The following is a 26,796-nucleotide window of genomic DNA, read 5'->3' as shown; positions in this document are numbered from 1 at the left end:
ATGCTCCGAGGTTTGCATTTCACATTTATTCTGAAGGTCAATTGTCAGGAGAATGAACTGTGTAACAAAGAGGCTATCAGTTCAGCAGATAAAGCGAGCAGATGCCTAATTCCCTAGGTAGATGAATATTTGGGTGCTATTTGTCTGCAGGGATCTTGTTAATCTGCTAGAGGTTGATGGAGTTTACAGCAGCAGTAAGTGCCATTACTGATGCTGTGTTATTACTCTTCTAAATGGCCATGCTATCTCCTGGTCTTTTACCAGATAAATACAGTATCGTATAGAAACGCACCAGATCCATGTCTGTTTTAAGGAGCAGAGCAGGGTGGTTGCTAGCTTGCCATTAGCCTCACTGTCAGTTTGGATTCCTGATGCTGTAAGTCTTCTGACTTTCACACTTAATGAGCAACACTTAAAACTTGCCGTTGGGTATCCTCTAGAGAGCTGAGTAGCTGCTGATTTCCCTTGTCCCATCATTGTTTACAGTGAAAAAAGGGAAATTCTGTCACTGCAGAAGCCCTTTTATTCCCCTTCTCTCTTATACCAATATTATAATTTAAACTATTTTAATGGTTTTCAAAACAGTTTAAAAGCACACGTGTAGTATCATGGTACAATATTTTTTTTATATTGGATTAGGAAAGATTCAACACATGTGGCCCATTACTGGTCTAAGGCTTGTGGGCAGCAGTGATTTCTAAATGAACACTGAATTGGAAAAGAAGTGGGAGCATCATTATCATAAGAGCCAGGAGGGCGCTGCAGAAATTGGAGTCAGGGAAGAGGCTGGGGACTGGGTTCCGCGTGAACAGAGGCGAAGAAGTAGAAAATGGAAATCTAGATATGAAGAGGTGGGCAGACAGACAGAAAGACAGAGGGACTGGCATAAAGAGGGAAGGTTTTACATCCTTACAGACAGTGCGATTGGACAAGAAGGTCCACCTATAAATGTTAGAAGGCATTTGTACAAAGTGACACTTGACTGTCACTCAGCATAACAGACTGGCATTTAATCATTTTCTGGAGGGCAGGAGAAGTCAGTGACACTTGTGATAAATGGCACACAAGGCCAGAGACGAGTGCCAACTGCAATCTTCTGCCCTGCTGCTTCTCCGCTTTCCTAAGTCAGCGCTGACTTCAGATATTCAAACAGTTTCTGCAGATTAAGTTTTTTTTAAAAAAAAAACAAAACACACACACAAAACAAAAACAAACAAACAAACAAAAAGAACAACAACAAAACTTGAATAAAGGAAAATTAAAATCTTAAGGTTTTTATTTATCTGGTTTACAGCATATAGGCTCACAATGGAGACCCATTTTCCATGATATTTCAGATTACTAGATGTTCTTTTGGTTGCATCATCTAAGAAGAAAAGAAAAAAGAAAAGCACAGATAATTCTGAACATCACTATGAATGTATTAGCTCCATGGATACATGAGGCCTTACAACACAATGGCCCTTGACCATTCAGCAGGACATGTACTGCCGCAGTATACACAACTGAAGCATCAGAGGTAGGCAAGAGAACTAGGATGCTGAAATCAATACACAAAAGGGATGGATTAAGAATGAACTATCTCCCTTATTTCCTAGCTCACTTCATTTGGTAAGCAGCAATGTTCCTTCTATGCAATTTTATTTATTCATTTATATTTATTAGGGTTTAATGCCAAATTAGAATTTTCTCCATAAAAGCAGTGTCCATCTACTTCTACAAGCAGTAACGGGCTTCTTTGCAGAATAACTTAATCCAAGAGATAGATACACAAATAGGGCTATTTACAATCTGTACTTCAGATGATGTGCAGTTTGACCTCCTTTTCATTACTGACAAACACATTCCCTCCAGCTGACTTCCTCCATATATAAAATTCTCATATAATAAAATTTTCATAATCAAGCTGGACACCAAGCTAGAAACAACTATTTGAACCAAGCTTCAGACTCATTTTAGTAAAGTAAGTGACTGAGAAGTTTCTGACCAGTCGATGGATGTATTAATGGTTTTGTACAGACAGGAAAACAAACTACTTTTTCTGAATGTCTGCATGTGTAGAACTTTGGATGATGCCCAGGAATATATAGGGCCATAATTCTTGTAATACTGTATATTTGTACCAGTCCTTAGAAAACCAATGAGAAATGCATATTGAGAGGCTTAGAAGAGCAGTCCTCTAAGCCCTAAATATTAGGGCTGATAGTGAAGTTTTACTGGTTTGGAGGTCCTCTCAAGAGAGAAGGGAGGGGAATAAACCTAAACATTATATGCTAAAGCTACCACAACCAGGAACACATGGCAGTCCAGACAGCCCATTGCCAGTTAAAACATGTGGCAAATTCAAAGACCTAATTTAAAGCTGGCAATACAAATGTCTGTGTAGGCTGCCAAAGAACCAGATGTCTCATGCCTGGAAGAGGCTCTTTACTGACTCTGCTTATGGGTCCTGTAATTGATATCCCAAAAGGGCAGCATAAAACATTCATAATCTAATGCGAGGTACTGTGGTCACTGGCATATCTAAGAACTCTTTTTTTTTTTTTTTTAACAAAAAGTTTTAAAATTTTCTTACCAAACATGAAAAATAATCCTTTAAATACCTCATCTTACTACTTAAAATAGTGCTTTGAACTTCTGTGGGCTCAGAATCTGTTACCAATATAACTTAATTTATGGAGAAATGTTTGTAAGATGGAGTATGGAGATTTTTGTTTAATTTGATAAAGTCAGTTTATGGCTAGATAATATAAACATTTGTGTAGAGATGCGGGGTGAGGTTGGGGAATGAATTACAGTTTCCTTCACTTCAGAGAACTTCATAATTGTTGGAAAAAACAGCTTGCTTACTATGAACTGCACAAAACCTGAACTTTCTGAGTAACTAAGACTAACTTTTTCAGGATTCTTAATCAACATCTGAATTTTCCCCCAGAAATTCAACAGGTAAACCAAAAATCAAAAATTAAGGTGGCAGTGTTTTTCATTTCATCTAAAGCAACAACAAAGTTATATGCCTGAAGAAAAGGTTAACTGGAAAAAAAAACAAAAAACACCTCTATTTGAGCATTTGAATTAATGCACTAGGGTTTGAGAGTCCTTTATGTCACTAAGAAAAGAAATGTAATCTACTTTTCATTAGCTGTGATAAACAAAATGCCCAGAGTTTCTATTATATGGCAAGGTTTTGTTTCCACCCAGGTGAAGCAAGGCTTAATTTTCTGAATTGCAGTTTGCGAAAATCTCACCTATGTGACAGGTAATCAATTTTTTGTCAAATTAAGGAGCATTCATTTTGGCTGGATCCTGATTTTTTTCCTATAACTCCATCAAAATTACTGTGCGATACCTTGGCTGCCCTCCCAAAATCGTAACTGGCAAAAGAGTGATTCTGGTTTTTTGGAGTTCAAGATGTGGTTACAAGTGAGTTGTGGCTTGGAATGTTCATGCCAAATGTGAGGTGTTAAAAGTTTGGCTCTGCTGTCTGGAGAAGTCACAGAACATAGTGACGAGGCTACTTGGAAGGCTCAGCCCACTGACAAAGCATAGCAAATCCCATTAAACTGTCAAGTGCAATTCTTGGTGCCGGAGCCCTGTGGTGTCTGCGGTAGCAATCAGATGTTAAATGCACTGCTACAACAACCTTCAACCAATTTCCTGAGATGTGCCTTTACATTTGTTTATCACTTGATTGTTAAAGAACATTTGCTGCCCCGATTATTTGTTAAACATCCGTTTTGCATCTAGTTTGCCCAAACCAAAATACCACCAAATGCAGAGATCTTTAAGTGTCAAGTCTTTCACTGCTACTGAAATACCAACCCCCCCATTTGAGATTTTGTCATTCATTCTGTTTAGGCAATTCACTACTGTGCTCCTGTAAGAAAATATTCCATGCTGCAAAGGCTAAATTTATGAAACATGGTGCAAACATGTTCTGCAGGCAGACAGTGAATGCCTAGGGCATTTTGCAATTGTCCTGGGAATATGGATTCCAAATCATCTCAGATTTATTACTGTAATTTTCATCAGATACCTGATACAGTAAATGTCTCTAAAGATTTTATAGTTTTTATCTAGCAAAGACAGATTGTTTAGTCTACCTTACTGAATGACATCATGCTATTCATACTTTCTGTATGAAAGACAGTTACCTTTGTGTATATTGCTTTGACTTAACAAGTTTGGAGGAATAATTGATGCCTTCTCAATTTCAGAAATGTTTCTGTGTGTATTTGTGTGAATGTTTAAAAAAACACACATATTTTTTAATGAAAAAGACATTGCTCTCAACTTCATTCAGGATGTGAGTTACCTTGATCTGAAATGAACAGACTAGATAAGGTCTTGTAGAGCTATTAGTTACGACTTCTTGCTTAATTGCGTCTTAATTGATCATAAATTTCAACTCTTAGAAACCTACAAAAATTGAACAAATAAACCAAAAAGTGCAAATAGATACAGGAGAATGGGATACTCAGTTCAGATGGTGTCAGCAGAGTCTTGTACCCACGTACTACGTCTCTGCCTTGCTCATAGCAACTCAGTATGTCAAGAAGAAGAGCTTTGTCTGCTAATACTTGATGGAAAGTATCAGTTTATTTCATAAATTCAATTAAAGTTATTTCTTGCTATTATATTTCACAATAAACAAATAAATGAAATGGTAAAGAAACCTGCTAGGTCCTTAAATAAACCATCCCCATATTTAGAAGCAAATTTGTACATTTGTTTCCTTCTGTGCAGCTGAAAACAAGTCCCTAAATTGAAAGCATTTATAATAATAAGTTTGTTAAGCTTATTTGCACCAGTATAACACTGCTATTTATCATCCTGTCTGGATCCACTGTCCAAAAGAGCTGTGTTAGAGCTGAAACTACTACTACTTGATTATACAGGAAACACAAAGCAACTAAGACCAGGAGTTACCTGCTGATCCAGCATGTGGTAAAATGCCAGTCCCTACTGAAAACTCTTCTGCAGGCTGTTTGCAACAAGATACGAGGACAATGAAGTAAGCAAGGGGGAGGTGAGAACAGAGAGACAGGTAGGAGGAAGAGGAGTCAGCTTTTACACAGCAGGCTGTAATCTCAGCTCCACACCTGCACAGCCAGCAAAAGGAAAGGTTCTTTGAAAACGACAACTGAGAAACTCTGTACATAGGCCTTCTGTGAAGTAAATTCTGATGCCAAATGCTATTTCCATCAGGGAACTGTTGCTTGCCAAGATATGTTCCCCAAGCAGCATTTTCACTGAAATCTGCTTCTGCTGCTATAACACCCAGTGATTGTATCAAAGAGAGCCTCTAATGTACTTTCTCCCCATCTGAAGGTGAAATGCTGGAGAAAGTGAAGAGAAAGATTTGGTTGGCCTATTTAATTTTGCTGAGATTTTTTTGTTAATGTAGCTAAATAGGATTTAGCTCTATTTGACTGAAATGGACTTAAAAGGTGAGATGAAGTTCCAGATGAAGAAATGCAATGCTTGTTTTGTTTTATTTTATCTCAAGTACTCAAATTTTCACACGTGTGATGAATATTGAACCTCAGCCTTACTCTCATTTATCCTAGATGAGGACAGCTCATCTGATATACCTAGAGGAGTGGGATTTAGCTAAATTATAAAGTATTTTGGGGTGAAAGAAATGCAGACAGTACATGCCCACTAAACACTAACATTAGAACATAGACACATGGTTGTGTTTATTTTTGTTAGGTATTTAAAAGAAATTCCAGCTAAAATCACATTCTGTGCTTTTACTTGAATATATGTTTACAATTTGATTATTTTTTTTTTTACATTGTACACTGAGATAAATTCATGAAATGAATTAATTTCCATTTGCAATTATTTCAGTTCATAAAGTTGTGATGTGCAACATATGTGCACACTGAGCTACACTTGATATGTTGTGTGAAATGATACCACAGAAATATAGAGCTGCACAAAACTATGAAATTGCTAGCTACATTTTTCTGCAGCTTCTTTCTTGTTATATGTTTTGTGTCCCCAGCTATCCTTACATAAAGTTTCATGGAAAATGGAGTTGGCACGCTACAAGCTTTGAATAAGCTGCCAAAAACTTACATTATACAAAAAGCAGCACAATATATGAGGTGATACTTTGCGTTTATGTATGATTTTTGTGTTTTCCTTCTCAAAAGGAAAATACATCTTTTTCTTCTACTACTGTTTTTCTTTTGTTCTACTACCATTTTTTGTTTGTAAAATAGAGTGTGGGGTGACCTATGCCATTCATCAATACAAGCATCCAACAAGCAATATTTCCTTTACCTAGTCTCTACCATAAGATGACTACTGACACCCATTTTTGGTTCTTCCATTTAATGATTTTTTAAGCTCCCCCTTTCCTGTGCCATATTAATAATGATCAAGCTTAATACAACAAAAACCTACAGGCAATAGGGGCACAAGTCTTAAAAGCAATGAAGCATGTTTGGTGTTTTTGCATTTGAAGCAAACTTGTTTTATGAGCAAGACTTCACTGCTAACAGCAAGCATCTGACTGTTCCTCATAGACAATGGATTCCAGTCTTCCTCTGACATTACTTCATTGCATGACATCTGGTGTTTTATAGCTATGGAGTGTAAAAATAAATACCGTGCATGTAATTTGATAACTTTAAAAATATAACCTTAAATTCACCCAGTTATTTATTCTTGTAAACAGCAAAGTTCTTTATACAATGACTAATCTAAAATATCCTTCTTTGTTTGCCTGAAGTTTGTGTGATTTTTTTCTCCTGAAAAAGTAATATTTTCCAGTGGGGTAAATGGACTTTTGGTTGCTAAATACACCCTAATAATTATTTTTTCCATTGGCTGCTGTGAACCTGGTCCTCCCAGTGAGATCTCTGGGAGAGCATTTTCCTCCCACATTTTTTTTTTTTTGTGTGTTGTTTATTTTTATATGTTTTAATAGAATGATTATTTAGCATTTTATTAGCCAGCTATTAGCTACTTCATAATTAAGACTGTATTTCATTAACTCTGACAACATAACTGAAATCTGGTAGACACATTACAAGTAGAATAAACCTTTAAAATGTTGTATAATTGTCAGTTAATCTCACATCAGAGTATATACTCCTGAAGATTGGACTCCTCTTTCCTCATACCTTCTGGTTTTCACCAAGCTGTCCTCTTCAACCACACAAGAGAATGCTTTTTTGTATCATTTGCTTTTTTTCCCTTAATGTAGCTGTGCAGCCTGCAGCCACTTGACTGGCGTGACTTGCTGCAGGCTCTTTGAGCAATTGTCTTCTAATTCAAAGACCACCCCTAATGCAGTTGCCATACATAAAAGCCCACGTGTATTTTTTTCAGCAGAGATAATGGACTCTGGATTAAAGAAAAACAATATGGAAAGATCAGGTTTCACAGAGCACATCGTGGATCAGTTGTTCTCTATAATTCTTTACCCTGAGCTGTTTCATGGCGCTGTCTCACTGTCTGCAAATTGGTAGAATATTCTGTTTTGAAAAGGTAAAAGCTGTGTGTTTTCTCCTCACTTCTCACAGTTTCATTCAGCAGAAGTAAAAAGCAGGTTTTCCTGGTCCCTGGACCCCTTTGCCCACCATTTCCCAGTGAAGTTTTTACAGCATCTGGAGAGGTCACCCAAAACATAAGGCTTAACTCACCTTGAGCACTAGTCCCTACTGATTCCTTCAGCTGTAGGAGGCTAGCTTTACTTCACTTTTCCATCATCTTCCAGAGGGTTAAGCTAATTTGCCTTTCTACTGCTTTGAACCACCTTCCCATCTGTTTGTGCATGACACATGCTAATTGTTACAAATTGTTCGCCACTTTGGTCAAGCAGTGGCAGCCTGTGCTGACTATCATACTTTTTGGGTACCTTTTTGCCTGTCGTTCATCTTATGGACAAAAAATGTTAGTTACACAGAAAAGAATAAAGGTCCAAGGAAAGAGGGATGGGCATGGGGAAAATAACACACTGGTGAGCTGCATGCTACCCGTTGATTAAGGACTAAGCATCCATGAAAGAGAAGACCTGGATGCTAAACTGGGACACTGATGTCCTGAAGTCTCCAGGTCTGTGACACCTGCTAACCTGATTCTGAACAGCAAACAGCTTCTTCTGTGTCCAGTACACATATTTCCTAATTTGATATATACTTCTGGCAGGTGAGACTAGATGTAAGGCCTTCAAAGACATGACATTATGTGACAAACAATATGCACTGTAGACAAAAATAAAGGTTGAAACCCCTGAGTCCTTCCTCAGTCTGAGCCTGAGATGCCCATGTCTGTCTCCAGGTTTGCCCACAACCACCTGGGATGAGTAAATCACGGTCTTTTTCATGTCTGTTTGACAGGGGTTGATGGTGTTGACTAGTTGATGTTTCTCTGCCTAGGGCCTCTAAGATACATTAAATGTACCCAGACGATGCTTAGCCCGTGCTAAGCAGAGAGGAGACATGGTTATACTTCTGTTGGGCAGAGAAGCCCTGTGTTCCTGTGCTTCCTGCTCCTTGTACTATTCTCCCTCATGGTGGCTTAATGCAGAACAGAAACAACTCTTGCAGTGGGGATTTGGTTAGGCATTGGAATGGGTTGCCCAGGGAGGTGGTGGAGTCACTGTCCCTAGGGGTGTTTAAGAAAAAGTTGGACGTGATGCTTAGGGACATGGTTTATTGGGTGACATTGGTGGTTGGGGGATTGTTGGACCAGATGATCTTGGAGGTTTTTACCGACCTTAATGATTCTGAGATTCTGTGATTCTATTCTATGATCAAAATCTGCATAATTACATATTTTGCTGCAGTTACAGTTCTAGGCTAGGCTTCAGAAAATACAAACCACATCACAAATTATTTTCATGCTCTTGGATAGTGAATATTAAAGATTATACTCCAGTGCTTTGATTTCCTCTGAAACTTTATTAAACAGGCCATGATTTAAAACTTACACCAAAATTAAGATAACTGTCTTTTGTAAAAACAAAACAACAGAACAAGCTCAGCTGAACAGATGAAAGGTGAAACTATTTAATTTTTACAAAGAAAGCAAATTACTTAGATTTTATATTCCTTTAATGATCCCCATCTATTTTTTATATTGTCACTATCATAGGCAGATGGATCATGGATCCAGTCTGTTGATAACAGAGCTGAATAAAGATGTGACGTGCTGTCCTTGTGCCACAGGACATCCTTATGCTGTGTACTGCTGATGAAGATGCAAGCTCATGCTGCTGAGACACTGGCCTTATTAAGCTGGGACTTGGCAGTATGCTTACATGGTGATTCTTGTTATTTGGTACAAATTTTAGGCAGAGTATGTTCTTGGCTGCCTGTCCTGTACAGCGCAAGTGAACCTGAAGTTTATTTCCCTGTTGAAACTGCACTGTGACAAAAATGCCAGAGCTCTTAACAAAACATCCATATTTAATTCCTGCCCTGTTTTCCTGAGAAATATAGTCCATCTAACATTAACCTGTTTAATGAATATAGAGGTTGTTTTTCTGTAGATGCTATTATGTCAGTCTTGTGTGTTACATAAAGGAGTTACAGACGTTAGGCATGATGAAGCCCCTTTGCTTCAAAAACCCACACGTGCACGTGACTATAGGTAGTACTGAGCTTAACTTTTTTTTTTATTTTTTAAATTTTTGCTCTTTTTGGAAGATTCTTCTTTGAAAATAAACATCACCTTATTCTCTTGGTGAGACTGAAACACTCTTTTGGGATTGTTCCACTGACATTGTCAAGGAAAAAAATCTGGTGGTCGGGAGTGATCAGGAAGCCAAATTCTGCTCAGGTAAAGCCACATTGTGCTCCTTGGAGTTCATACCTGGAATTAACTGGGTTCAGAGGATCATCTCCCATGCACGTGTGCACACGGGGTCTGAAGCTCCTGACCCAGCTGGCTACTGGAAAACCAGGTATTGCCACTCCTTCTCTGGGCCAACACTAACACCCCAGAGGCTCTGCAGCAAGCAGCCAGATCACAGATCGAAAAGCTGAGAGCTAGTCCAGGAAAATAAAAAAAAAGGGGGGGGTGGGGGTGGGGGTGATGTTTTTTGCTCTTTTTGCTCCCAGGATTGGCATGCAGTAGGTGGAGGAGTGCCAGTGCCAGAGCAGGGGCAGGGGGGCTGCACATCTGGAGCAGAAGGAGCCTCCCTGGCAGTGGCTGGCTGTTAGAGGGTTTAGGGGCTTGGCTGTATCATCACCCCACAGCCTTAGAGTAGCATCTGGTGGTAATCTTGGTAGGAGTACAGTCGCGTAAATCAAAGTGCACCAGTTTTTCATCAGGCCTGCTGAAGTCATTTCTCACATCTGTCCTCGAGACTTGACTTTCTTTCAGGGTTCTATCCCATGCTTTTCTTATATAATCAAATGCCTGGCTTCAGATGCCTGGATTAATCTGCTCATTTATTTCAACTAAGTTAACACTTTCAGTGCCTCAGAAGAAGAAAAAAAAAAAGCCAAAATACTCACTTTAAAAATCCATCTATAGACTATGGTTTTATCATGTGTGCCAGCTGTTTCTCAAAACAAATATAAAGTCTGCTATGATGTCTTGTATTTAAAATATACCACCTTTTCTACTGCTTACCTGCACCTTTCAAACCTGTTGGATACTGTAATCACAGATTATTGTCCAAACGCAACATAAATGTAAAATAAAAATGAAAAGAGACTTTGTTTCTCTGAGTCAATAATGTGGTGCTGCAAATTGTATAATTACTTTGCTGAAAGTATTTGAAATACTATATGATATAACAAACAAGAATTTTTTCTTAGAACAACTGTTCTGCAATAAGCCTCCCTCAAACTACATTTTCAAAATCTGGTTTTGGTAGCTTCCCCAGCACAGAGCTTTGACTGAACTGCAGAACAGCCAGAAAAGATGCTTTGATTTGGTAAGATACTTCTGTTTCTCCATGGCTATATTTAAGCAGTCTAGAACATACCCTCCTTAGTGGGTGCTGTTGTGTGCATTGCTTTGCCTGGTAACTCTAAGGCAAAGCAATGTCATTTCTTTTAATAAGTGCACTCGCTAGTCTCAATGTTCCCCACGGTCAGAGGTGCCTTGGTGGAACTTTGTTCTCCAGACCATTCAGCTGGCACAGAGCAGACAGCAGAAGGGATGGGCCTGTGCTCCTCACCAGCTGCTCTATGCTAGCCTGTGTGAGCACCCGCCTTGCAGACCAGGCATCCACGCTTGTCCTGGGTGATGCACAGTGCCTGTTTTTATAGTTGTACAAGAAAGCAACAAGTCCTTGGCCTTCCTCCTCATTTGGCAAGCTCAAAAGATGCAAAATGCTAAAAAGAAGGGAATATATTGCCACCATCGATTTGTTACTTTCAATTTTAATTCAGACTAGTTCAGCTCCCCTACCCTCAGGTGTCTTGCACAAAAAGTGGTTTTAGAGTTTTCTTTGCAGATTCTTTCTTTGCAGTCCATGACTGCTCAGGGTTTGATTCTGACTTGATATACTGAGGTGTAACTTAAAGAGCAAAATCAATGCAGGTTTTGCTCTAGCACCAATGTCAAACCAGAACCACAATGTTTTTACTCGACTATGTGAACACAGACTTTATAAATCAGAATCAAAATATACTGAACGAAAGTTAGGACTGGGCTTAATTGTCTCCAGAAGTTTGCTGCCTATAAGTCTGTTCCTGCAAATCTGAGACCAGCAAAAGTCCTGTTAAGTTCTGTAAGGAGTTTTGCCTGCAGCAGGGTTCTCAGAAAGAGGTCTAGTGTAATGGTAATTATTAGTTCTCATTTTGCAACCAAACCTGCTTATCATTGTAAGTAGAACAGAGAGCACAAGATTTGCTGTAAGTTATTTTCTGCCTGAAAAATAGTTCTGATAGCATAAATAGCCAAGCAAGTTGGTCAGGGGACAGTCGCAAGACAGTCGCAAGAAAGTATTTTATTTATTTATTTTCTTTTAGAGGGTCAAACTGCAGGAAAATTCTCCCCATCTCTTGCTGTTCATACTGCTTGAAGAGTAGAAATAATGAATGGTGAACTCCTCTGCCTGCTTTCAGTTTTCTGTGCTATACGGATACTCATGGCAGGGTTTGCTTACAAGACTGCTGGACAGACTGGCAATATACGAGCTCAATATCAGTTTTTTTCTTGACTTTTGCGTGAATGTTATATACGCAGTTCACCCCCTTAAATAGCATGTTTCATAATAGAGAGAGCACAATTTCTTTGATGTGTTCAGAAGAAAAATTAAGGAGAAAAGATAAATGAAAGACAGTTCTATGAAACAGAGATGACAGAGGTTACCTCCTGGAGACAGTGAGAGATGATTAATGGTGGCCAATCACCTTCAACTGGGTAGAGTAATGGATGTTTCCTATGGCATTTTGACCATGTAAAGCTGTTTTAGATGTACATATGACATTTTTACAGATATTAGGATTTCAGAAGACCTTGGGCTCCTGTTTATTGTGCAGTGTGGGATACAGTCCTACACAGTATATGAAACTAGAGTTCCCTGCAAAACATTTGCAATATATTCAGGAAAAGCAGATTTTTAGCTTCCCTTTTTCAAATTTGCTTATTCCAGAATCTTGGTTTTCTTTTTGGACTAGAAGTAAGTTCTACTGTCTTTCATGTAGGTTGTTCACATGCTTTAGATCCCAATTTTATAAATAAATAAATAAAAAATCAGTACATTATTTATGTAGTATCTGTGCCTGACTAAGTGTTTCTGAAAGTTCTGTGCAAAATATTCAAGGTTAAGTTCACCATTTTAAGAAGCCCAAGAGTGACTCCAGGAAAGTGAATTCATGGCAACAGCAAATAGAAGGGAGTGGATATGGTGTAGAAGTGGGATCACTGAAGTTCACTTCAACTAGTACCAGAGACTCTGGGAAAAGCTGTGTTTCTTCACCTGCTTATTTCCACAAGACAGTGGAAGCTGCTGGATTCAAAGTAGATGCTTTAGACTGAAGGAACAGTTGGCTTTGATATGTAAATTCTGTTTTTATAAGCATCTTTGTCTAAGTACATCTTAAATGTATGCTGTTTTTTTTCAGAACATAACTGTTGTACTCAAAACAAAGCTCAGACAGGAATTTTATTTAATAATATACGACATTCCTGTTTGTAACATATATACTTTTAAAAATGAGGAAACTGAGGGCTTTTACTTTACAAAGAATCGTTTTTACTGGAAGACCAGAAGTTTCATATAAAGTAGGGGACCTAGGAAAGGTTCAGAGCTTCTAAGTGTGGCTGAAAGTTTTGCCCATGTTCTCATTCTTTATCTCTTTTTTTGCCCATGTCCTGATTCTTTATACCTTCCCCTACCCTCAAGCTTTCTTCTCCTCTCTTCCATATGCAGAAGCCAGACAGGAACTACAACATCATCCAACAAGGTCCTGATCTGGACACGTATGGGGTCAGGCTTGCATGGTGACATGAACCTGGAGATCAGTCATAAACAAAGTCATAACGAGCTGGGAGCCTTCGCTTTGCCTGTGTAATGTGGATGTGCACTGTTGTTCTAATTATTGGAAAAAAAAAAAAGTAAAAAAGGGAAAGAAAGAGCAACTGAAACACTTCATATTTCTCATTTATAACAAGGAGGATAGAGAGGCTATAAAAGGTAAATTTAACATGCCTGGGCTTAAGAGGAGAAAAGGAATCAAAACTTGGCAGTATTTTTTTTCCCTTTAGGAGAACATAAATGATGTTGTGCTGGGAGAGTATCAGGTGATGAGAAAGCATAAAAATTAGAGTTGTGGTCTTGAGACCAGAATGGGTATAGAGGTGCCAGAGTCATCATGGATTTCACAGATCTGTGCTCTTTCTAGGAATCACTGGTGTTTCTATTACAGAATTATTAATTTAAAGAAAGAATACTGAAATTGCTTGTGCATGATGCTATAGAGCTCATTGCTCTTCACCTTTCAGAAGCTCCCTGACACCATCCAGAGAAGCAGTAAGTGTGGTTTTCATCTGAACAATTATGACTTCAGCCTAATGCTGGTGGTATTCTTTCCAAATGCTTTTTTTTGCCAGTTGTGTATATGACATTTTACCTTAACTTGGGGGTGGGAAAGGAGACCTGAGTAAAAGAGAGCAAGAACATTTTTTACTCAGCAAAACAGATCTTTTAGTCCCTGGTTAAAACATTTGGAAAAAAATCTTCAGAGGGGAATAGCACAGGAGTTCCTTTCCACTTCTCAATTCCCTCAGCAACCAGTTTTTATCACAATCCCATGTGTTTTTTCCATGAGACAGAACAATTCCTAGGTATTGTGTATAAGGTACTATGGGATCAGAGGCACTTAGCTTTGGTATGTTGGGATGTTAACAAGCATTAAAATATTTGAAATTTGCTGAATGTTCTCAGATTTGATGTCTGCGCTTATCTACATGACCAGTTGGTTTATGCAGTTTATGGGATATCATACCCCAGTAGTTACAGCATACTACGTCTTGGATTATGGAACATTTCTTTACTGTTTTCTGTTTCTTATCCACCCCAAATGCAATAGCATAAGAATGCATCGTAGCCTTTACTTGATGCAAAGAGCTGGCAAATATCTGCTGTACTGCAACCCACATAAGCCATAACTTTTTGGTGGAGTGTGTTTCTCAATGCAATGTTCAAAAGGACTCCCAAAACCTCCAGCAAGCAAGCAAACAAAACAAAACAAAACAAAAGGTACATGCCCAGCCACCATCTTTCAGGTGATAGGAGATGAGCTGAAGTAAAAGAATCCTATTAGTGATTTTTAAAGAACAAATGAGAGAGGTGATTTTCCCCCTAAGAAATCTTGACCTGTTTATGGGAAGCCATCTCTTTCATCATAGAGCTGGAAGGCTGTTGCATTTGGTTACAGAATGAAATGAAATGAAATGAAATGAAATGAAATGAAATGAAATAAAATAAAATAAAATGAAATGAAATGAAATGAAATGAAATGAAATGAAATAAAATAAAATAAAATAAAATAAAATAAAATAAAATAAAATAAAATAAAATAAAATAAAATAAAATAAAATAAAATAAAATAAAATAAAATAAAATAAAATAAAATAAAATAAAATAAAATAAATCCACCTGCACCAATAACCTACTCTTCACAACTGTCAAAAGAGAAGTGCAACAAGGCAAAATCGTATATTACCAGTAAGTACTTTTCCACTGTACACTTACTTTCACCTCAGTGATTTCCTGGGCTGGATGTCATTTCAAAGGTATAACTAGTAACTCTCAGAGGATTTCCCTTCCATGGATCTGTCAAGCTCCCTTAGACACTGGTAAACCTTTCACATCCTTCAGCAGAGTTCCACAGGTCTCACACCAGTGGGGTGAAGAAACTTCTTTTCAACCTAGGTCATACTGGATTCATCTTACGCCTCCCAATTCCTGTGGGAGGAAACAGTGAACCACTGATCTCTATCCACCACCCCCCTGTGCCTCAAAGCTTGTAGATATTTGTCATTGCCTAAATTGTTTCTACTGGAAGCAAAAGTGTCCTAGCTTACTCAGTTATTTCTGGCACTTAAACTTTTCCATCCATTTGATCATTCTTGTTGCCCCTGTATGAACCTCAGGTAATGGCCTCCTGGAAAATCCTCATGAATGCACCATAGCAACTCTCCAAACCCTGATGTGTCCCCACCTCGACTATCTCCACTGGAACCTTTGGAATGAGCATGCAAATGGGAGCAGAAAAACTGTGGGTAGGGGAATATAGTACTGAGTTTGATGTGAGGTAGATGATTTTCAGGGTCATTGAGAGGGGGAGGTGGCAGCTCCAAGCTCCTTAAGCTCCTCCTTGAGCTCCTGCAACTACAAGAGCACAGGGGCAGGTTGGACTCTTGCTTGTTGTGTGAGGCAGCAGAAGGCAAATACATCCGTGCCTGAGTCTTTGCAAGAACTCAGTGGGCATGAGAGGTGCTGCCTTACTTGCCATTCTTTGCTGAGACTTTCAAACTACTTGTTGACTTCCCAAAGGTATCTGGAATCTATTTGCTTAAAGATGTGTCCCTGTGGCATACCCCGCCTGTTCTGAACACAGTTTGGAGGAGTTAGTTTGGAGAAACATGTGGGATACCAATTAATCATATTAGGTCAGAGTCCTTAGCTAAAGAACTGCAATTGTTCTGTGCCTCCTAGTGCTGGTCTAAATTTATGAGAAATGCATTCTGTTGCTTTTTTTTTTTTTTTTTTCTTTCATCCCTTTGCCCTAATTATATTTATGCCTTCCCCTTACATGGTACAGCTTCTGACACAACAGAGGTGACTAGGACTGACACAAAATTCTTAGCCCAGAAAGAATTCAAATGGTTGGGACATGCCTTTTAATGCTGAACATTAGAAAACTATATTCACCTCCTGACTGCCCTCCTCAAAAAGGACCTACCAAATAATTTTTCCTCTGGGTGATGACCAGGCTCAGTAGTGAAGGCAACACCACCTCAACTGTTCCCAATCAGTTGCACATGCGGAGGAAATTAAATGATTCTGCCCAGGACCTTGAGCTGGTGGCAGAAGCTTTGAAAGGACAAGAAATATTTGTAGTTCTAAAGAAACCCTCAACCTGCTACAAGCTGATTTTTCTTCATCTTTTATTGGCACAAATAATGCCAGGATGGTAGTAATGGAAAAGATTAGCAGAGCGGGAAAAATATCAGGTTGTTTTTCAAGTTTGTGTTGCACACATTTACACATTCTGGTCTGTGCTACAAATGGGACCACATTTTCAGCAAGACCTGTAAATGTATCTCACCCCACTGCTACAATTGCCTATTGACCAAGAGTTTTTGTAATGAATGCTAGTCTTTTTTTCTGAGTAGTGACTTTTGTTGTGCTTGCCCAGATTCTGGAAGTTGACAAGAAGTCTCATTTTTTTTCTGGGCTAGACACTCTGCAGAAGCTTCTAGGGCAAGGATCAACAGGGAAGAGTTTTTGTGGGTTTTCACATGCCACCCAGGGCACATCAAATGCTTAAAAAAGATTAAAAAAATAAATTAACATTCAAGAATTGAATCGAAAAATTGGTGAACCACATGAATTAGCAGAGGTACAATACCTGAACCTGTAGGCATTTTTTTTTTCCCTGTTTTAATTGACAGGACTATAGATAGACAATCTTATTTAAACCTAGAGGATATTAAAATGCATATTCTGACATCTCAGGCATCTAGCAGCAGATAAGGCGTGTAACTAATATTCAGAAAAAGTTATGATCCAGCACTGGGAACTTGTTTTTCATCTTAATGTCATCTGCAAACAAATTGAGTACAATCCTGAAGATAAAAAAAAATCATGTCTTACTGAGACCATGACTGCACATTGGGTTTCAGGTAGAATGGTGTTGTTGCACAGGACTTATGACAGAACCCTGGCTTTAAAGAGGAGTTTGGTTTTCTGTCCTGTGCCTTCCCATTGCCTCCAGGCAGGCTGGTGCCTGGTTTGGTTTCGCAGTGAGATAGCTACTGGGACTCGAGGAACCAAACAGAGATGATGAAACAGCTGTCAATTGTTTTACTACTTCCTATCAGTAATAGTGACCCAAGGTGAATAGCTTCCTATCACATTACCTTTTTTTTTTTTTTTTTTCCTTTAAACTTCATTTTAGTAGTGTAATTTATATGCCTGGTTTGGTTACTTTAACAAAATAAAAAGGATTATATAGCTCCTACTTCCACAGCGATGCGTGCATGTCCTGAGGAATTTGCAGGTCAGTTTGAATGAATTTTATGTTGTATGTTGAAAGATACCATTGGTTGGCAGTGGTCCTATGTTTGGCTGTCTTTATTTTCATCTTCATCATTAATCTCTTGCAGACACAATTTCATTAAATACTTGTTAAGAAGAAACTCTCTAGTTCAGGCAGACACAGTTTGGTGACTAAGCCTAGCAGTGATATCACAGTTTACAGTTTACTACGACTTTCTAGTCTACTACTTTTCAATCCTTCTAACACAAACTTGGACTTTAAATGAAGAAAAAAGTCTCGTTTGAAATACACATGGAACCCTTCACTCACTTACAGCCAGGTTAATCAGGTTCTCTCCCTGCCTTTATGCGTTGAAACCACACACAGATTTAAAGAAAAAAATAAAAAATAAAACAGTTACAAGTTGCATTAAGCCACGTTCCCCCAAGGAAAACCCAAACCTTCATTCATTCCACAGTGAAAGCCCTACACTTATTTCCCCCCCCTTCCCCTACGCGGTGGCAGCTCCTAGCAGGGCACCAAAACTTTTTCCCTCGCCTCTCTTCAGCGCAAGCATCCTTCCCAGCGCTCTGGCTCTGAAGCACGCCGCTGGGAGGCGGCTGCAGGAGGGAATATTGAATCCTGGAGCCCGAGCCCGTCCTGGCCCTCGGCGGGGGCTGCGGGGGCACTTACCCGGCGTAGCGGCCGCGGTGGGCGCGGAGCGGCAGCGCAGCCTGGAGGCAGAGCAGACAAAGGAGGGGCAGGAGGGCGGCGGGGAGCCGGCGGGGCGGCATGATGAGGGGCCGGGAGTGGGACCAGGACCGGGAGCAGGACCGGGACATGCGACCCGGGACCCTGCCCGGGTGGCGGCCACCGCGCACACAAAGCCGGCGCGGAGCGGAGCGGAGGCGGGGGCCGGGGAGGAGCGGAGCGGGGGGCGCGGGGGGGAGAAGGCAGCGGGGAGAGGGGGGAGGACGGCGCCGGGAGGGCTGGGCTGGGGGTGTCCTCCCCTCGGCCTGGGGGTGTCCTCTCCTGGGTCTGGGAGTCCCCTCCCTCGGTCTGGGGGTGCCGCCGCTGCAGGTGCCTCGCCACAGCCCCCTCGGGAGGCGGAGGGGGGTAGGTGGGTGTGCGGGGGTGAGTTTGGCCGCCGGGCAAAGGGCTGAGTGTGGTAAGGGGGCAGAGAGAGCCTAATCGTGGGGTGCTGGAGAGGGTCCGTCGGGACCCGCGGAGCGAAAAGGTGGGATTTCGTGTGCGCTGCCAAGAGCCTTGGGCCTGGAGTGGGAAGGGGAAGAGGGACTGCCCTAAGATGATACAAACTATTCTTTCTTTCTTTCTTTCTTTCTTTCTTTCTTTCTTTCTTTCTTTCTTTCTTTCTTTCTTTCTTTCTTTCTTTCTTTCTTTCTTTCTTTCTTTCTTTCTTTCTTTCTTTCTTTCTTTCTTTCTTTCTTTCTTTCTTTCTTTCTTTCTTTCTTTCTTTCTTTCTTTCTTTCTTTCTTTCTTTCTTTCTTTCTTTCTTTCTTTCTTTCTTTCTTTCTTTCTTTCTTTCTTTCTTTCTTTCTTTCTTTCTTTCTTTCTTTCTTTCTTTCTTTCTTTCTTTCTTTCTTTCTTTCTTTCTTTCTTTCTTTCTTTCTTTCTTTCTTTCTTTCTTTCTTTCTTTCTTTCTTTCTTTCTTTCTTTCTTTCTTTCTTTCTTTCTTTCTTTCTTTCTTTCTTTCTTTCTTTCTTTCTTTCTTTCTTTCTTTCTTTCTTTCTTTCTTTCTTTCTTTCTTTCTTTCTTTCTTTCTTTCTTTCTTTCTTTCTTTCTTTCTTTCTTTCTTTCTTTCTTTCTTTCTTTCTTTCTTTCTTTCTTTCTTTCTTTCTTTCTTTCTTTCTTTCTTTCTTTCTTTCTTTCTTTCTTTCTTTCTTTCTTTCTTTCTTTCTTTCTTTCTTTCTTTCTTTCTTTCTTTCTTTCTTTTTTCTTTTTCTTTCTTTCTTTCTCTCTCTCTCTCTCTCTTTCTCTCTCTCTCTCTCTCTCTCTTTCCTTCCTTCCTTCCTTCCTTCCTTCCTCCCTTCCTCCCTTCCTTCTCTTTCCTTCTCGCTCTCTCTCTTTCTTTCTTACACTATTTCTCTCCTTCTTTCTTTTAAACTCTGCTTTTGCACTTTCTTTTCTAAGCTGCTGAGGGGTGAAAAGCTCCCATGAAGATAGGTCACTGGGACGCTGGGATCAGCAAGTAAAATGGGGAGAGTTTTCCTGCAAGTAGCTGTAGTTTATAGGAATCAGGCAGGTCACTTATTAAAATATAAAATAGGTAAAAGTGAAATGCCAAAATGGAATAAATTGATAGCTCCTTTGATACTTATAAGTTGACTTTGTGCTTCAAAATCAACTGGTCTTCAGCTTCTCTGAGAGGAAAGAGGAGAGTGGGCTGTGGACAAATGAAACCAGCTGATATTTGAACATGTGTGAGAACTACTGTAAATCCCTGTTAATGTTTCAGAGACACAGGGAGCTTTTTGAAAAGCTCTGTATTAAACCACACACACTTCATGTTCTGCTGCTGAAAGGTGAATGAACCTTTCCTTTGTCTCTTTCCATGCTGGCACCAAATCTGACACTGGCTGTGCAATAGAGTCTGGAGATGGAAAATACCTGGTCCAGGGCATGATTATTCCCTTCTGCTTGGTTACTGGTGTTTTCTCTCTCAAACTCCCAGAATATATCCTGCTTAAAATCTCAAATTTGCTTTTGGTGGAGTTACACAGATGTTAATTTGTACTTGTGTGCTTGTGCACAGATGTGTGTTCAACATAGGATGTTGGGCATCTGTTGTCAAAAACATTTTCAATTTCTTAAAGGGGAAAAAACCAAACAAAACAAAACCAACCAAACAACAACAACAACAACAAATATTTTCTGCAAATCTTCACTCTTATAGTAAATGCAGTTCTAACATTATGGATACATATTTAATATATAAACTCTACTGTTTGCTCCGAGGTGACTTCAGCTGTCATGAATTTGAGTCTAAGTGACTTTTGGAGGGCATGAGTATGATACTGAAGCAAAAAGAAAGACTTTATTTCATGTGCTTTTCTTGCTTACTTTTCTTACTATCTATCCTTCCTACACCTAAAGCACATCAGGTAATACACTGATTTATTAAAATGGTTGCAAAATACAGTTCGGCTTTCAGTCTGAAGACTTGGGTCCATTTCATCTAAAAAAAAATTCCCTATCAGCTTCTGTTTTCAAAACAGTTTGCCTATTCTAAAATTTTTGCTTTTAACATTAAATCCTGTCTTAATCAGAGTTAAGGAGAATTTTACTGTAGACTTCTGTTGGTCTATCCTTCAATCTTACATCTTGCCTTCCGGTAACATTCCTCAAAACTAAAATGCGAGAACACAGAGAAGGTCAAGCACCAAAACCAATTAGTAAAGATAAATAACAACATCTGGGATAAGCGCTCATAAAGAGTGTACTGTTTTTTTTTTTAACAGGTACTACTTTTGCCTGTTTAAAATAAATTTAAAATTACACCTTCAGAATGGTGCTGAAGCTGGAGAGACAAATAGCCCCAAATATCAGAAAGAGCTTTAATAGAGATAGGGATAGCGAGGGGTTATACAGGTCCCTTGGTCTCCCTCTGGTCCATCACTTTAAATCATAATGGGTAGCTGGGCAGGCTGGAGGGAGAGCTGGAACTTTGTAATACTGGCAACTAGCAAAGGATTTAAACACTCTAGTTGAGCCTGGAAGTTATGCATGTGCTAACATGCCTGACAAGATGAGGCTATAAAACTTGCACCCAGTTAAGCAAAGAATTTTGGAGGAAGTAAATAAGAATTTCTTTTCCTCCATTTCTTGGAGCTGAAAAGAGGAATTGCCAACATCAGGGTTCTGGTGTGCGGCTTTGACTTGAAGGTGATGAGAGCCTGCGAAGGAGCAGGAGAAAGTTTGGGATATGATTTCCCTCTTAATGAATCAAGATGTGGGATTTAGCACAGCATCCCACACTTTACAGGGAGCACAGGCTATTGAAACAGAGGCAATTCTACATGACGTGAAAACAAGAAAAGCTTCATATAAAGTAAGTGGACAGGCAGCCTACATGTGGTACCCAAACTTGAGAACATGCTGTTTATTGAGAAGCCTGTAATTGCACAGAAGAACTGAAAAAGGGAAATAGTTTCTTATAAGCATGTTTTATACCTTTGTGCTGTCCCAAGTCACACCTTTGTGAGAAGGTTACAATAGCCTGAATAAATAAATGATCCTTGCTGCATGTTTGTTAGAACTATAATGAAACAGAAACAGGAGTTTAAACAAGGCATATGTTGTTCTAGTTTAAATCACACTGATTAATACTAAATTGGAATAAGTGTGTTCATGCTGGGTTTTGCACTGCTACAACCAGTTAAAAAATTGAGGTTGATTGAGTGCAATGTCCTTTTAAAGACCTAGCCTCCATTTCCTTTAACTCACGCAGAGACCTTGAGGGCTGAAGGATAGTGAGAGTGGCTCTTCTGATGCTGAGCTAGATTAGGTACGGGTCTAAAAGAACATGAAAGCAATATAATCCATGCGTGAAAGCCATGGTTGAGTTAACTTTAACTTCGGGTAGTCAGGAGTGTTACTGTAGCAACAGAGAGCTGATAGCCTGTGGATTTATCTGCTCCTGGGGCCGGTTATTCAGGTTGTGCTGAGCTTTGTACTATCAGGGACAGGCTGCTCTTGGTACCTGAGCTACCCTAAACTCAGTTGGGCTACCAACTTAGTTGGGCTACCCTACCTTAGTTGGGTCACTGCAGTGGCAAGACACTTGAGGTGTCTGTGCTTTTGTTTGCTACCTTTCCCTGCCTCTGTCCCCATCCTCACTCACATCTCCTCTTTCACTCAACATATTTCCGTCCTCTCTTCTGCTATTATTCTCTTATTCTACAGAAGGACATAAACACAGATTAGAAATTCTTTTCCATTTTCTAGAAATGAGAGATATTTATCTTGGATATGCTTTATAAAGAAGCTGCTAAAAGAAATTAGATATGTAACAGGCAAATCATCAACATATCAACTGCCTATAGGAGTCTTTAGAAACCATGCTGATAGATAATACCAAATGACAATATTGCATGACCTGACGAGTTCTGTTCCATAGCAAGGTTTTATTCTTAGAAAAAGGGTTATGCTTGTATTCATTGCTTTATTTATACATTAAAACTGCCCATAGGAAAGAAAAATTTCTTTGACAGACCTGTAACAGCCAACATTGTGAAGGAAAGCTCTTTTGAGATTCTACCTTAAGACATGCAGAGCCACTTCTTTTAAACTTTTGGCTAAGAGTACTTAAAAAAAAAAAAAAAAGCTTTTGTCTTGACAATTTTTTTTTATTTTTTTATTTTTTTTTTTTTTTGATCAAGAGATGTATCTAACTGGATAAACAAATTGTAGTGTGACTCTATGTAGACTTTATATCAGATTTCCCTTTACCCCTGCAACAGAAACAACACTAAAATAAATAAATAAATAAATAAAAATGCTATGTCTGAACTTAAAAGATTTTCATTTGAGTGAAAAGTCATCAAATCACAGAATATCCCAAGTTGGAAGGTATCTATAAGGGTCATTGAGTCCATCTGCTGGCTTCACACAGGACTATCTCAAAATTAAACTGTACATCTGAGGGCATTGTCATTCTTTCCATCAGGCAAGCAGTATCTCTAGTCTTTCTGTCACGGTGAAATTTTCAAACTGGGAAATACGACAATGGCAATTAAAAAATTTCTTGCACCTCCTACACAAATCATGTCTGTTTACTTTCTATACAAATGATTTGTGTCTAGTAACATGGTGAACTTGTATTTCACATTCCTCCAACCCTTTCTGAATTTCTGTATGTTGCAGTCATTACAGACGTTGGCCCTCTAACTTCGTGGAGGATTGGATTGGTTTTGCAGATGGCAATACTAAGGTATATGGGGAGGCTGAATGATTTGTCCCAGATGAAAGAGCAAGTCTTTGGCAACTGTAAATCTATAATTTGGGTCTCCTGGCAATAACTGCTGGAACATTTGCCATGAGTAAGTTTGTATTTTTAAGACTGTATTTTTAATCTAAAAGGCAAACATAATTCTGTGAGTCCCAAACTTGTCTAAGCATACTCAGGGTTAGATACAGTTTCACTTCTTTTACTCCAAGGGCAGGGGCATATTCACAATGGAAGATTATGTTTGGCATTAACTGTAATATACACACGATGTTTGTAATCACTGGATATCCAGTAATTTTATTTATTTATTTTTTCTAACGTTGAGAAGAAAGGTAAAATAATAACAATGTTTATTTTGAAACACTGTGAGAAATCTGACTTCTGAACCAGTGAGAAATGCTTATAACTGTTCCATAGCAGCTACTGTGCACAAAAGATGACAGGTGCTGGGTTTTTATTTATATCAACTACCTTTTACCATATGTGCACATGAAAATATTTAGAAACAAAAGGCACTTTTAAAGGAGTAAGTTCAATGAAATAGTGTGGTATGAGACTCCCCAAACAGCTCACAGCTGCAGAAGTTCTGCAGTGGACTATCATTATATAGTTGATTGAATGTTTCTAGGAGGAAAAGAAACATTACATATAATACCATCCTGAAGATAGGTGAAACAGAAACTACTTAGATGATAATTTATCTGTCAGCTGCACTGGCATGAAAAGTATCTTTCCTCCTCCTCCCTTTCTCGCCCTTAACATTGCCTGATAATTATCAGGTCATTTTACCATCTGTGCTTGGAATGATATTTGGATTGTCCTCCTTCAAATTTGGATGCCTCAATAGCTTGAAGCTGTATATAATTAGGTACCATGTACTTCAGAGCTTTATGCAACTTGAATGCTGAAAAATGTTGAAAAGATTGAAAAATGTGAATGGTGAAAAATACTGGTATTGCAGGATCCTGTCATTCCAGTTCTGAAGTGTTAAAGAGGCAGGGAATAAGGTCTAGATCTGGTGAAATATGCTAGGAAACATAACAGAAGAAAAACAAGAGGACCCCCAAAAGCTTATTTAATGAAAACATCTTTGTGTCTTACAAGCAGACAGTGCTAGAGCAAGTTGATACCCTTGTCTGTGATCAGCTTTGCAAAAAAAAAAAAAAAAAAGGATGTGCTGCCATGAGAAGAAACTGTCTTGAGTTGGCAGATGTAAAACTGTCAGAGCCCCAGAGAATCCCCCTAACCCTTGCTGTCCCTGCCTCTCTCCCAGGGCTCCCCCACCCTGCTGAGGGCCCAGAACCCCATTACAGTCCCCAGGGCCATTGGCCCCTGTTCCAGAGTGGCTGCAGCAAGGCTGGCCTCCAGCTCCCGGCAGCTCTACCCTGCCCAGCCAGGCCCACCCCGGACCTAAATCCCAACACAGCCTCAGCCTGGTCCTGTCCCTGTCCCCAGGGAGACTCCCAGTGCCCAGGGCTGGGGCTGCCCCAGTGCCCCCCTGCTGCCATCTCCTAGTTAGGCTGGTGGGATGGGAGAAGGTGCCAGGCCCTGCCAGATGCCCCAGTGGGCCCCCCCCACCCCTAGCTATGGCTTACAGGGAGCCACCAGCCTTTGCTGCTCCCTGACATTAATTTGATACTTCTCCATCTTGGTAGGTGAAGCAGTGAACACACTTCAGAGTCTTGCAGTTCAAATCAGGAGTGAGTTACTACTGAATGTGCCTGGTGACAGGACGAGGGGGAATGGGCTTAAGTTGCGCCAGGGGAGTTTTAGGTTGGATGTTAGGAAGAACTTCTTTACTGAAAGGGTTGTTAGGCACTGGAACAGGCTGCCCAGGGAGGTGGTGGAGTCACCATCCCTGGAAGTCTTTAAAAGACGTTTAGATGTAGAGCTTAGGGATATAGTTTAGTAAGGACTGTTAGCGTTAGGTCAGAGGTTGGACTCGATGATCTTGTGGTCTCTTCCAACTTAGAAATTCTGTGATTCTGTGATTCTGTGTGAATCAGAAAAGGCAAGGTGGCTGAACCTTTAGGGTACCCAAAGTTGCAGCATAATCAAGGTGGAGGTGATGGGATCTAGAAATGTACACTGAAAGATTAGAATATGTCTAAAAACTTATCTGAAGTAATATACTGTTGGGGGCCTGTTCCTTTAAAATTAGTTATTACACTCTTTTCATTCAAAAAAAATTAGAGGACACCCTCTAAAATCGTTTCTAACTCTTTCTAAGAGAAAGGATTGAAAACAATTTGCAGAAAACATGGAAAAAAATTGCTAAAGGTTCTCAATATTTTACTTCACATACTTTCCTTTAAATCAGACTAACAGTTGTTTTCATCTGGCATCCTTGTAGTTGGTAATGCTATTTCATGTAGTACTTCAGTGTAGCAAGGATATGCAATATTTTAGACCACATTTTAGACCATGTTTGGGCTTTTTTTTTTTTTTTTTTTTTTCTTTGCTATTTACAGAGAGTCATCTAGGTGTGACAGCTAAGCTTAACCTTATAGTATGTGATCTGAATGCAGTATCTCTTTTCCTTCATCAGATGAGTACCTATTGTCTGATATCTTGGGTAGCAGGGCAGACTTAATCATTTCTTGCTTTCTTAAACATGGTGATTTTTGGCATGATAGCAAGTGGCTGGGGCAGATGAGATCAAAAAAATCTAACTTTATTTTCCTTTGGGTTTATTAAACCTCCCTGTGTAAGCAAATGACAACAACAACAACAACAACAAAACCACCTTTCAAGTGTTCCAAATGTAAAAATGCTCTTCCACTTACCTCTTGATAGGCCATTTCTCTATTGGAGGAACAGGAAAAAAACCTGAAAAAAATGAAGTGAAAAAATGTCTTTAGCTGCTGTGTTAATATCCACAGACACTAAAACATGAAAACACTGAGCATTAATAGCTAAGTAGAGTAGAAGATACCTTTACCCTTCAGGAGCCTGTAAAACCATGTTTCACTTCTCTGAGTACTGTCAGTGGATGGCAGCTTACTTCTGTAAGAGATACTTTTTTTCTACTGTTTCACAACACTTTAAAATGTTTCTCTCATGTACCATCCTTCAATCTCTGTGTGACCATGCAAGCGGGATAATCCCTTATTGTAACATTTAAAAAAGGTGTATCAG

General features: G+C 39.4%; 1 protein-coding gene across 2 annotated transcripts in view; it reads right to left on the bottom strand.

Annotated features, from left to right (window-relative positions):
• CPA6 (carboxypeptidase A6) overlaps window positions 1-18,985 on the bottom strand; it is an 82,489-nt gene extending 63,504 nt beyond the window's left edge. The window contains exon 1 of one of the 2 annotated variants that reach the window (XM_072034539.1): window positions 18,384-18,985. In XM_072034539.1, coding sequence (XP_071890640.1) covers window positions 18,384-18,532 — 149 coding nt within the window. In that variant the 5' untranslated portion in view covers window positions 18,533-18,985. The remainder of the gene's footprint in view (window positions 1-18,383) is intronic. The other variant, XM_005019354.6, reaches the window with a different exon arrangement.
• Window positions 18,986-26,796: the final 7,811 nt, after the last annotated feature.

The sequence above is a fragment of the Anas platyrhynchos genome, chromosome 2 (assembly GCF_047663525.1).
Source record: "Anas platyrhynchos isolate ZD024472 breed Pekin duck chromosome 2, IASCAAS_PekinDuck_T2T, whole genome shotgun sequence".
Taxonomy (NCBI): Eukaryota; Metazoa; Chordata; class Aves; order Anseriformes; family Anatidae; genus Anas; species Anas platyrhynchos.
Note: the sequence above shows the minus strand (reverse complement) of the source record. Positions and strands in the feature narration are given on the sequence as shown.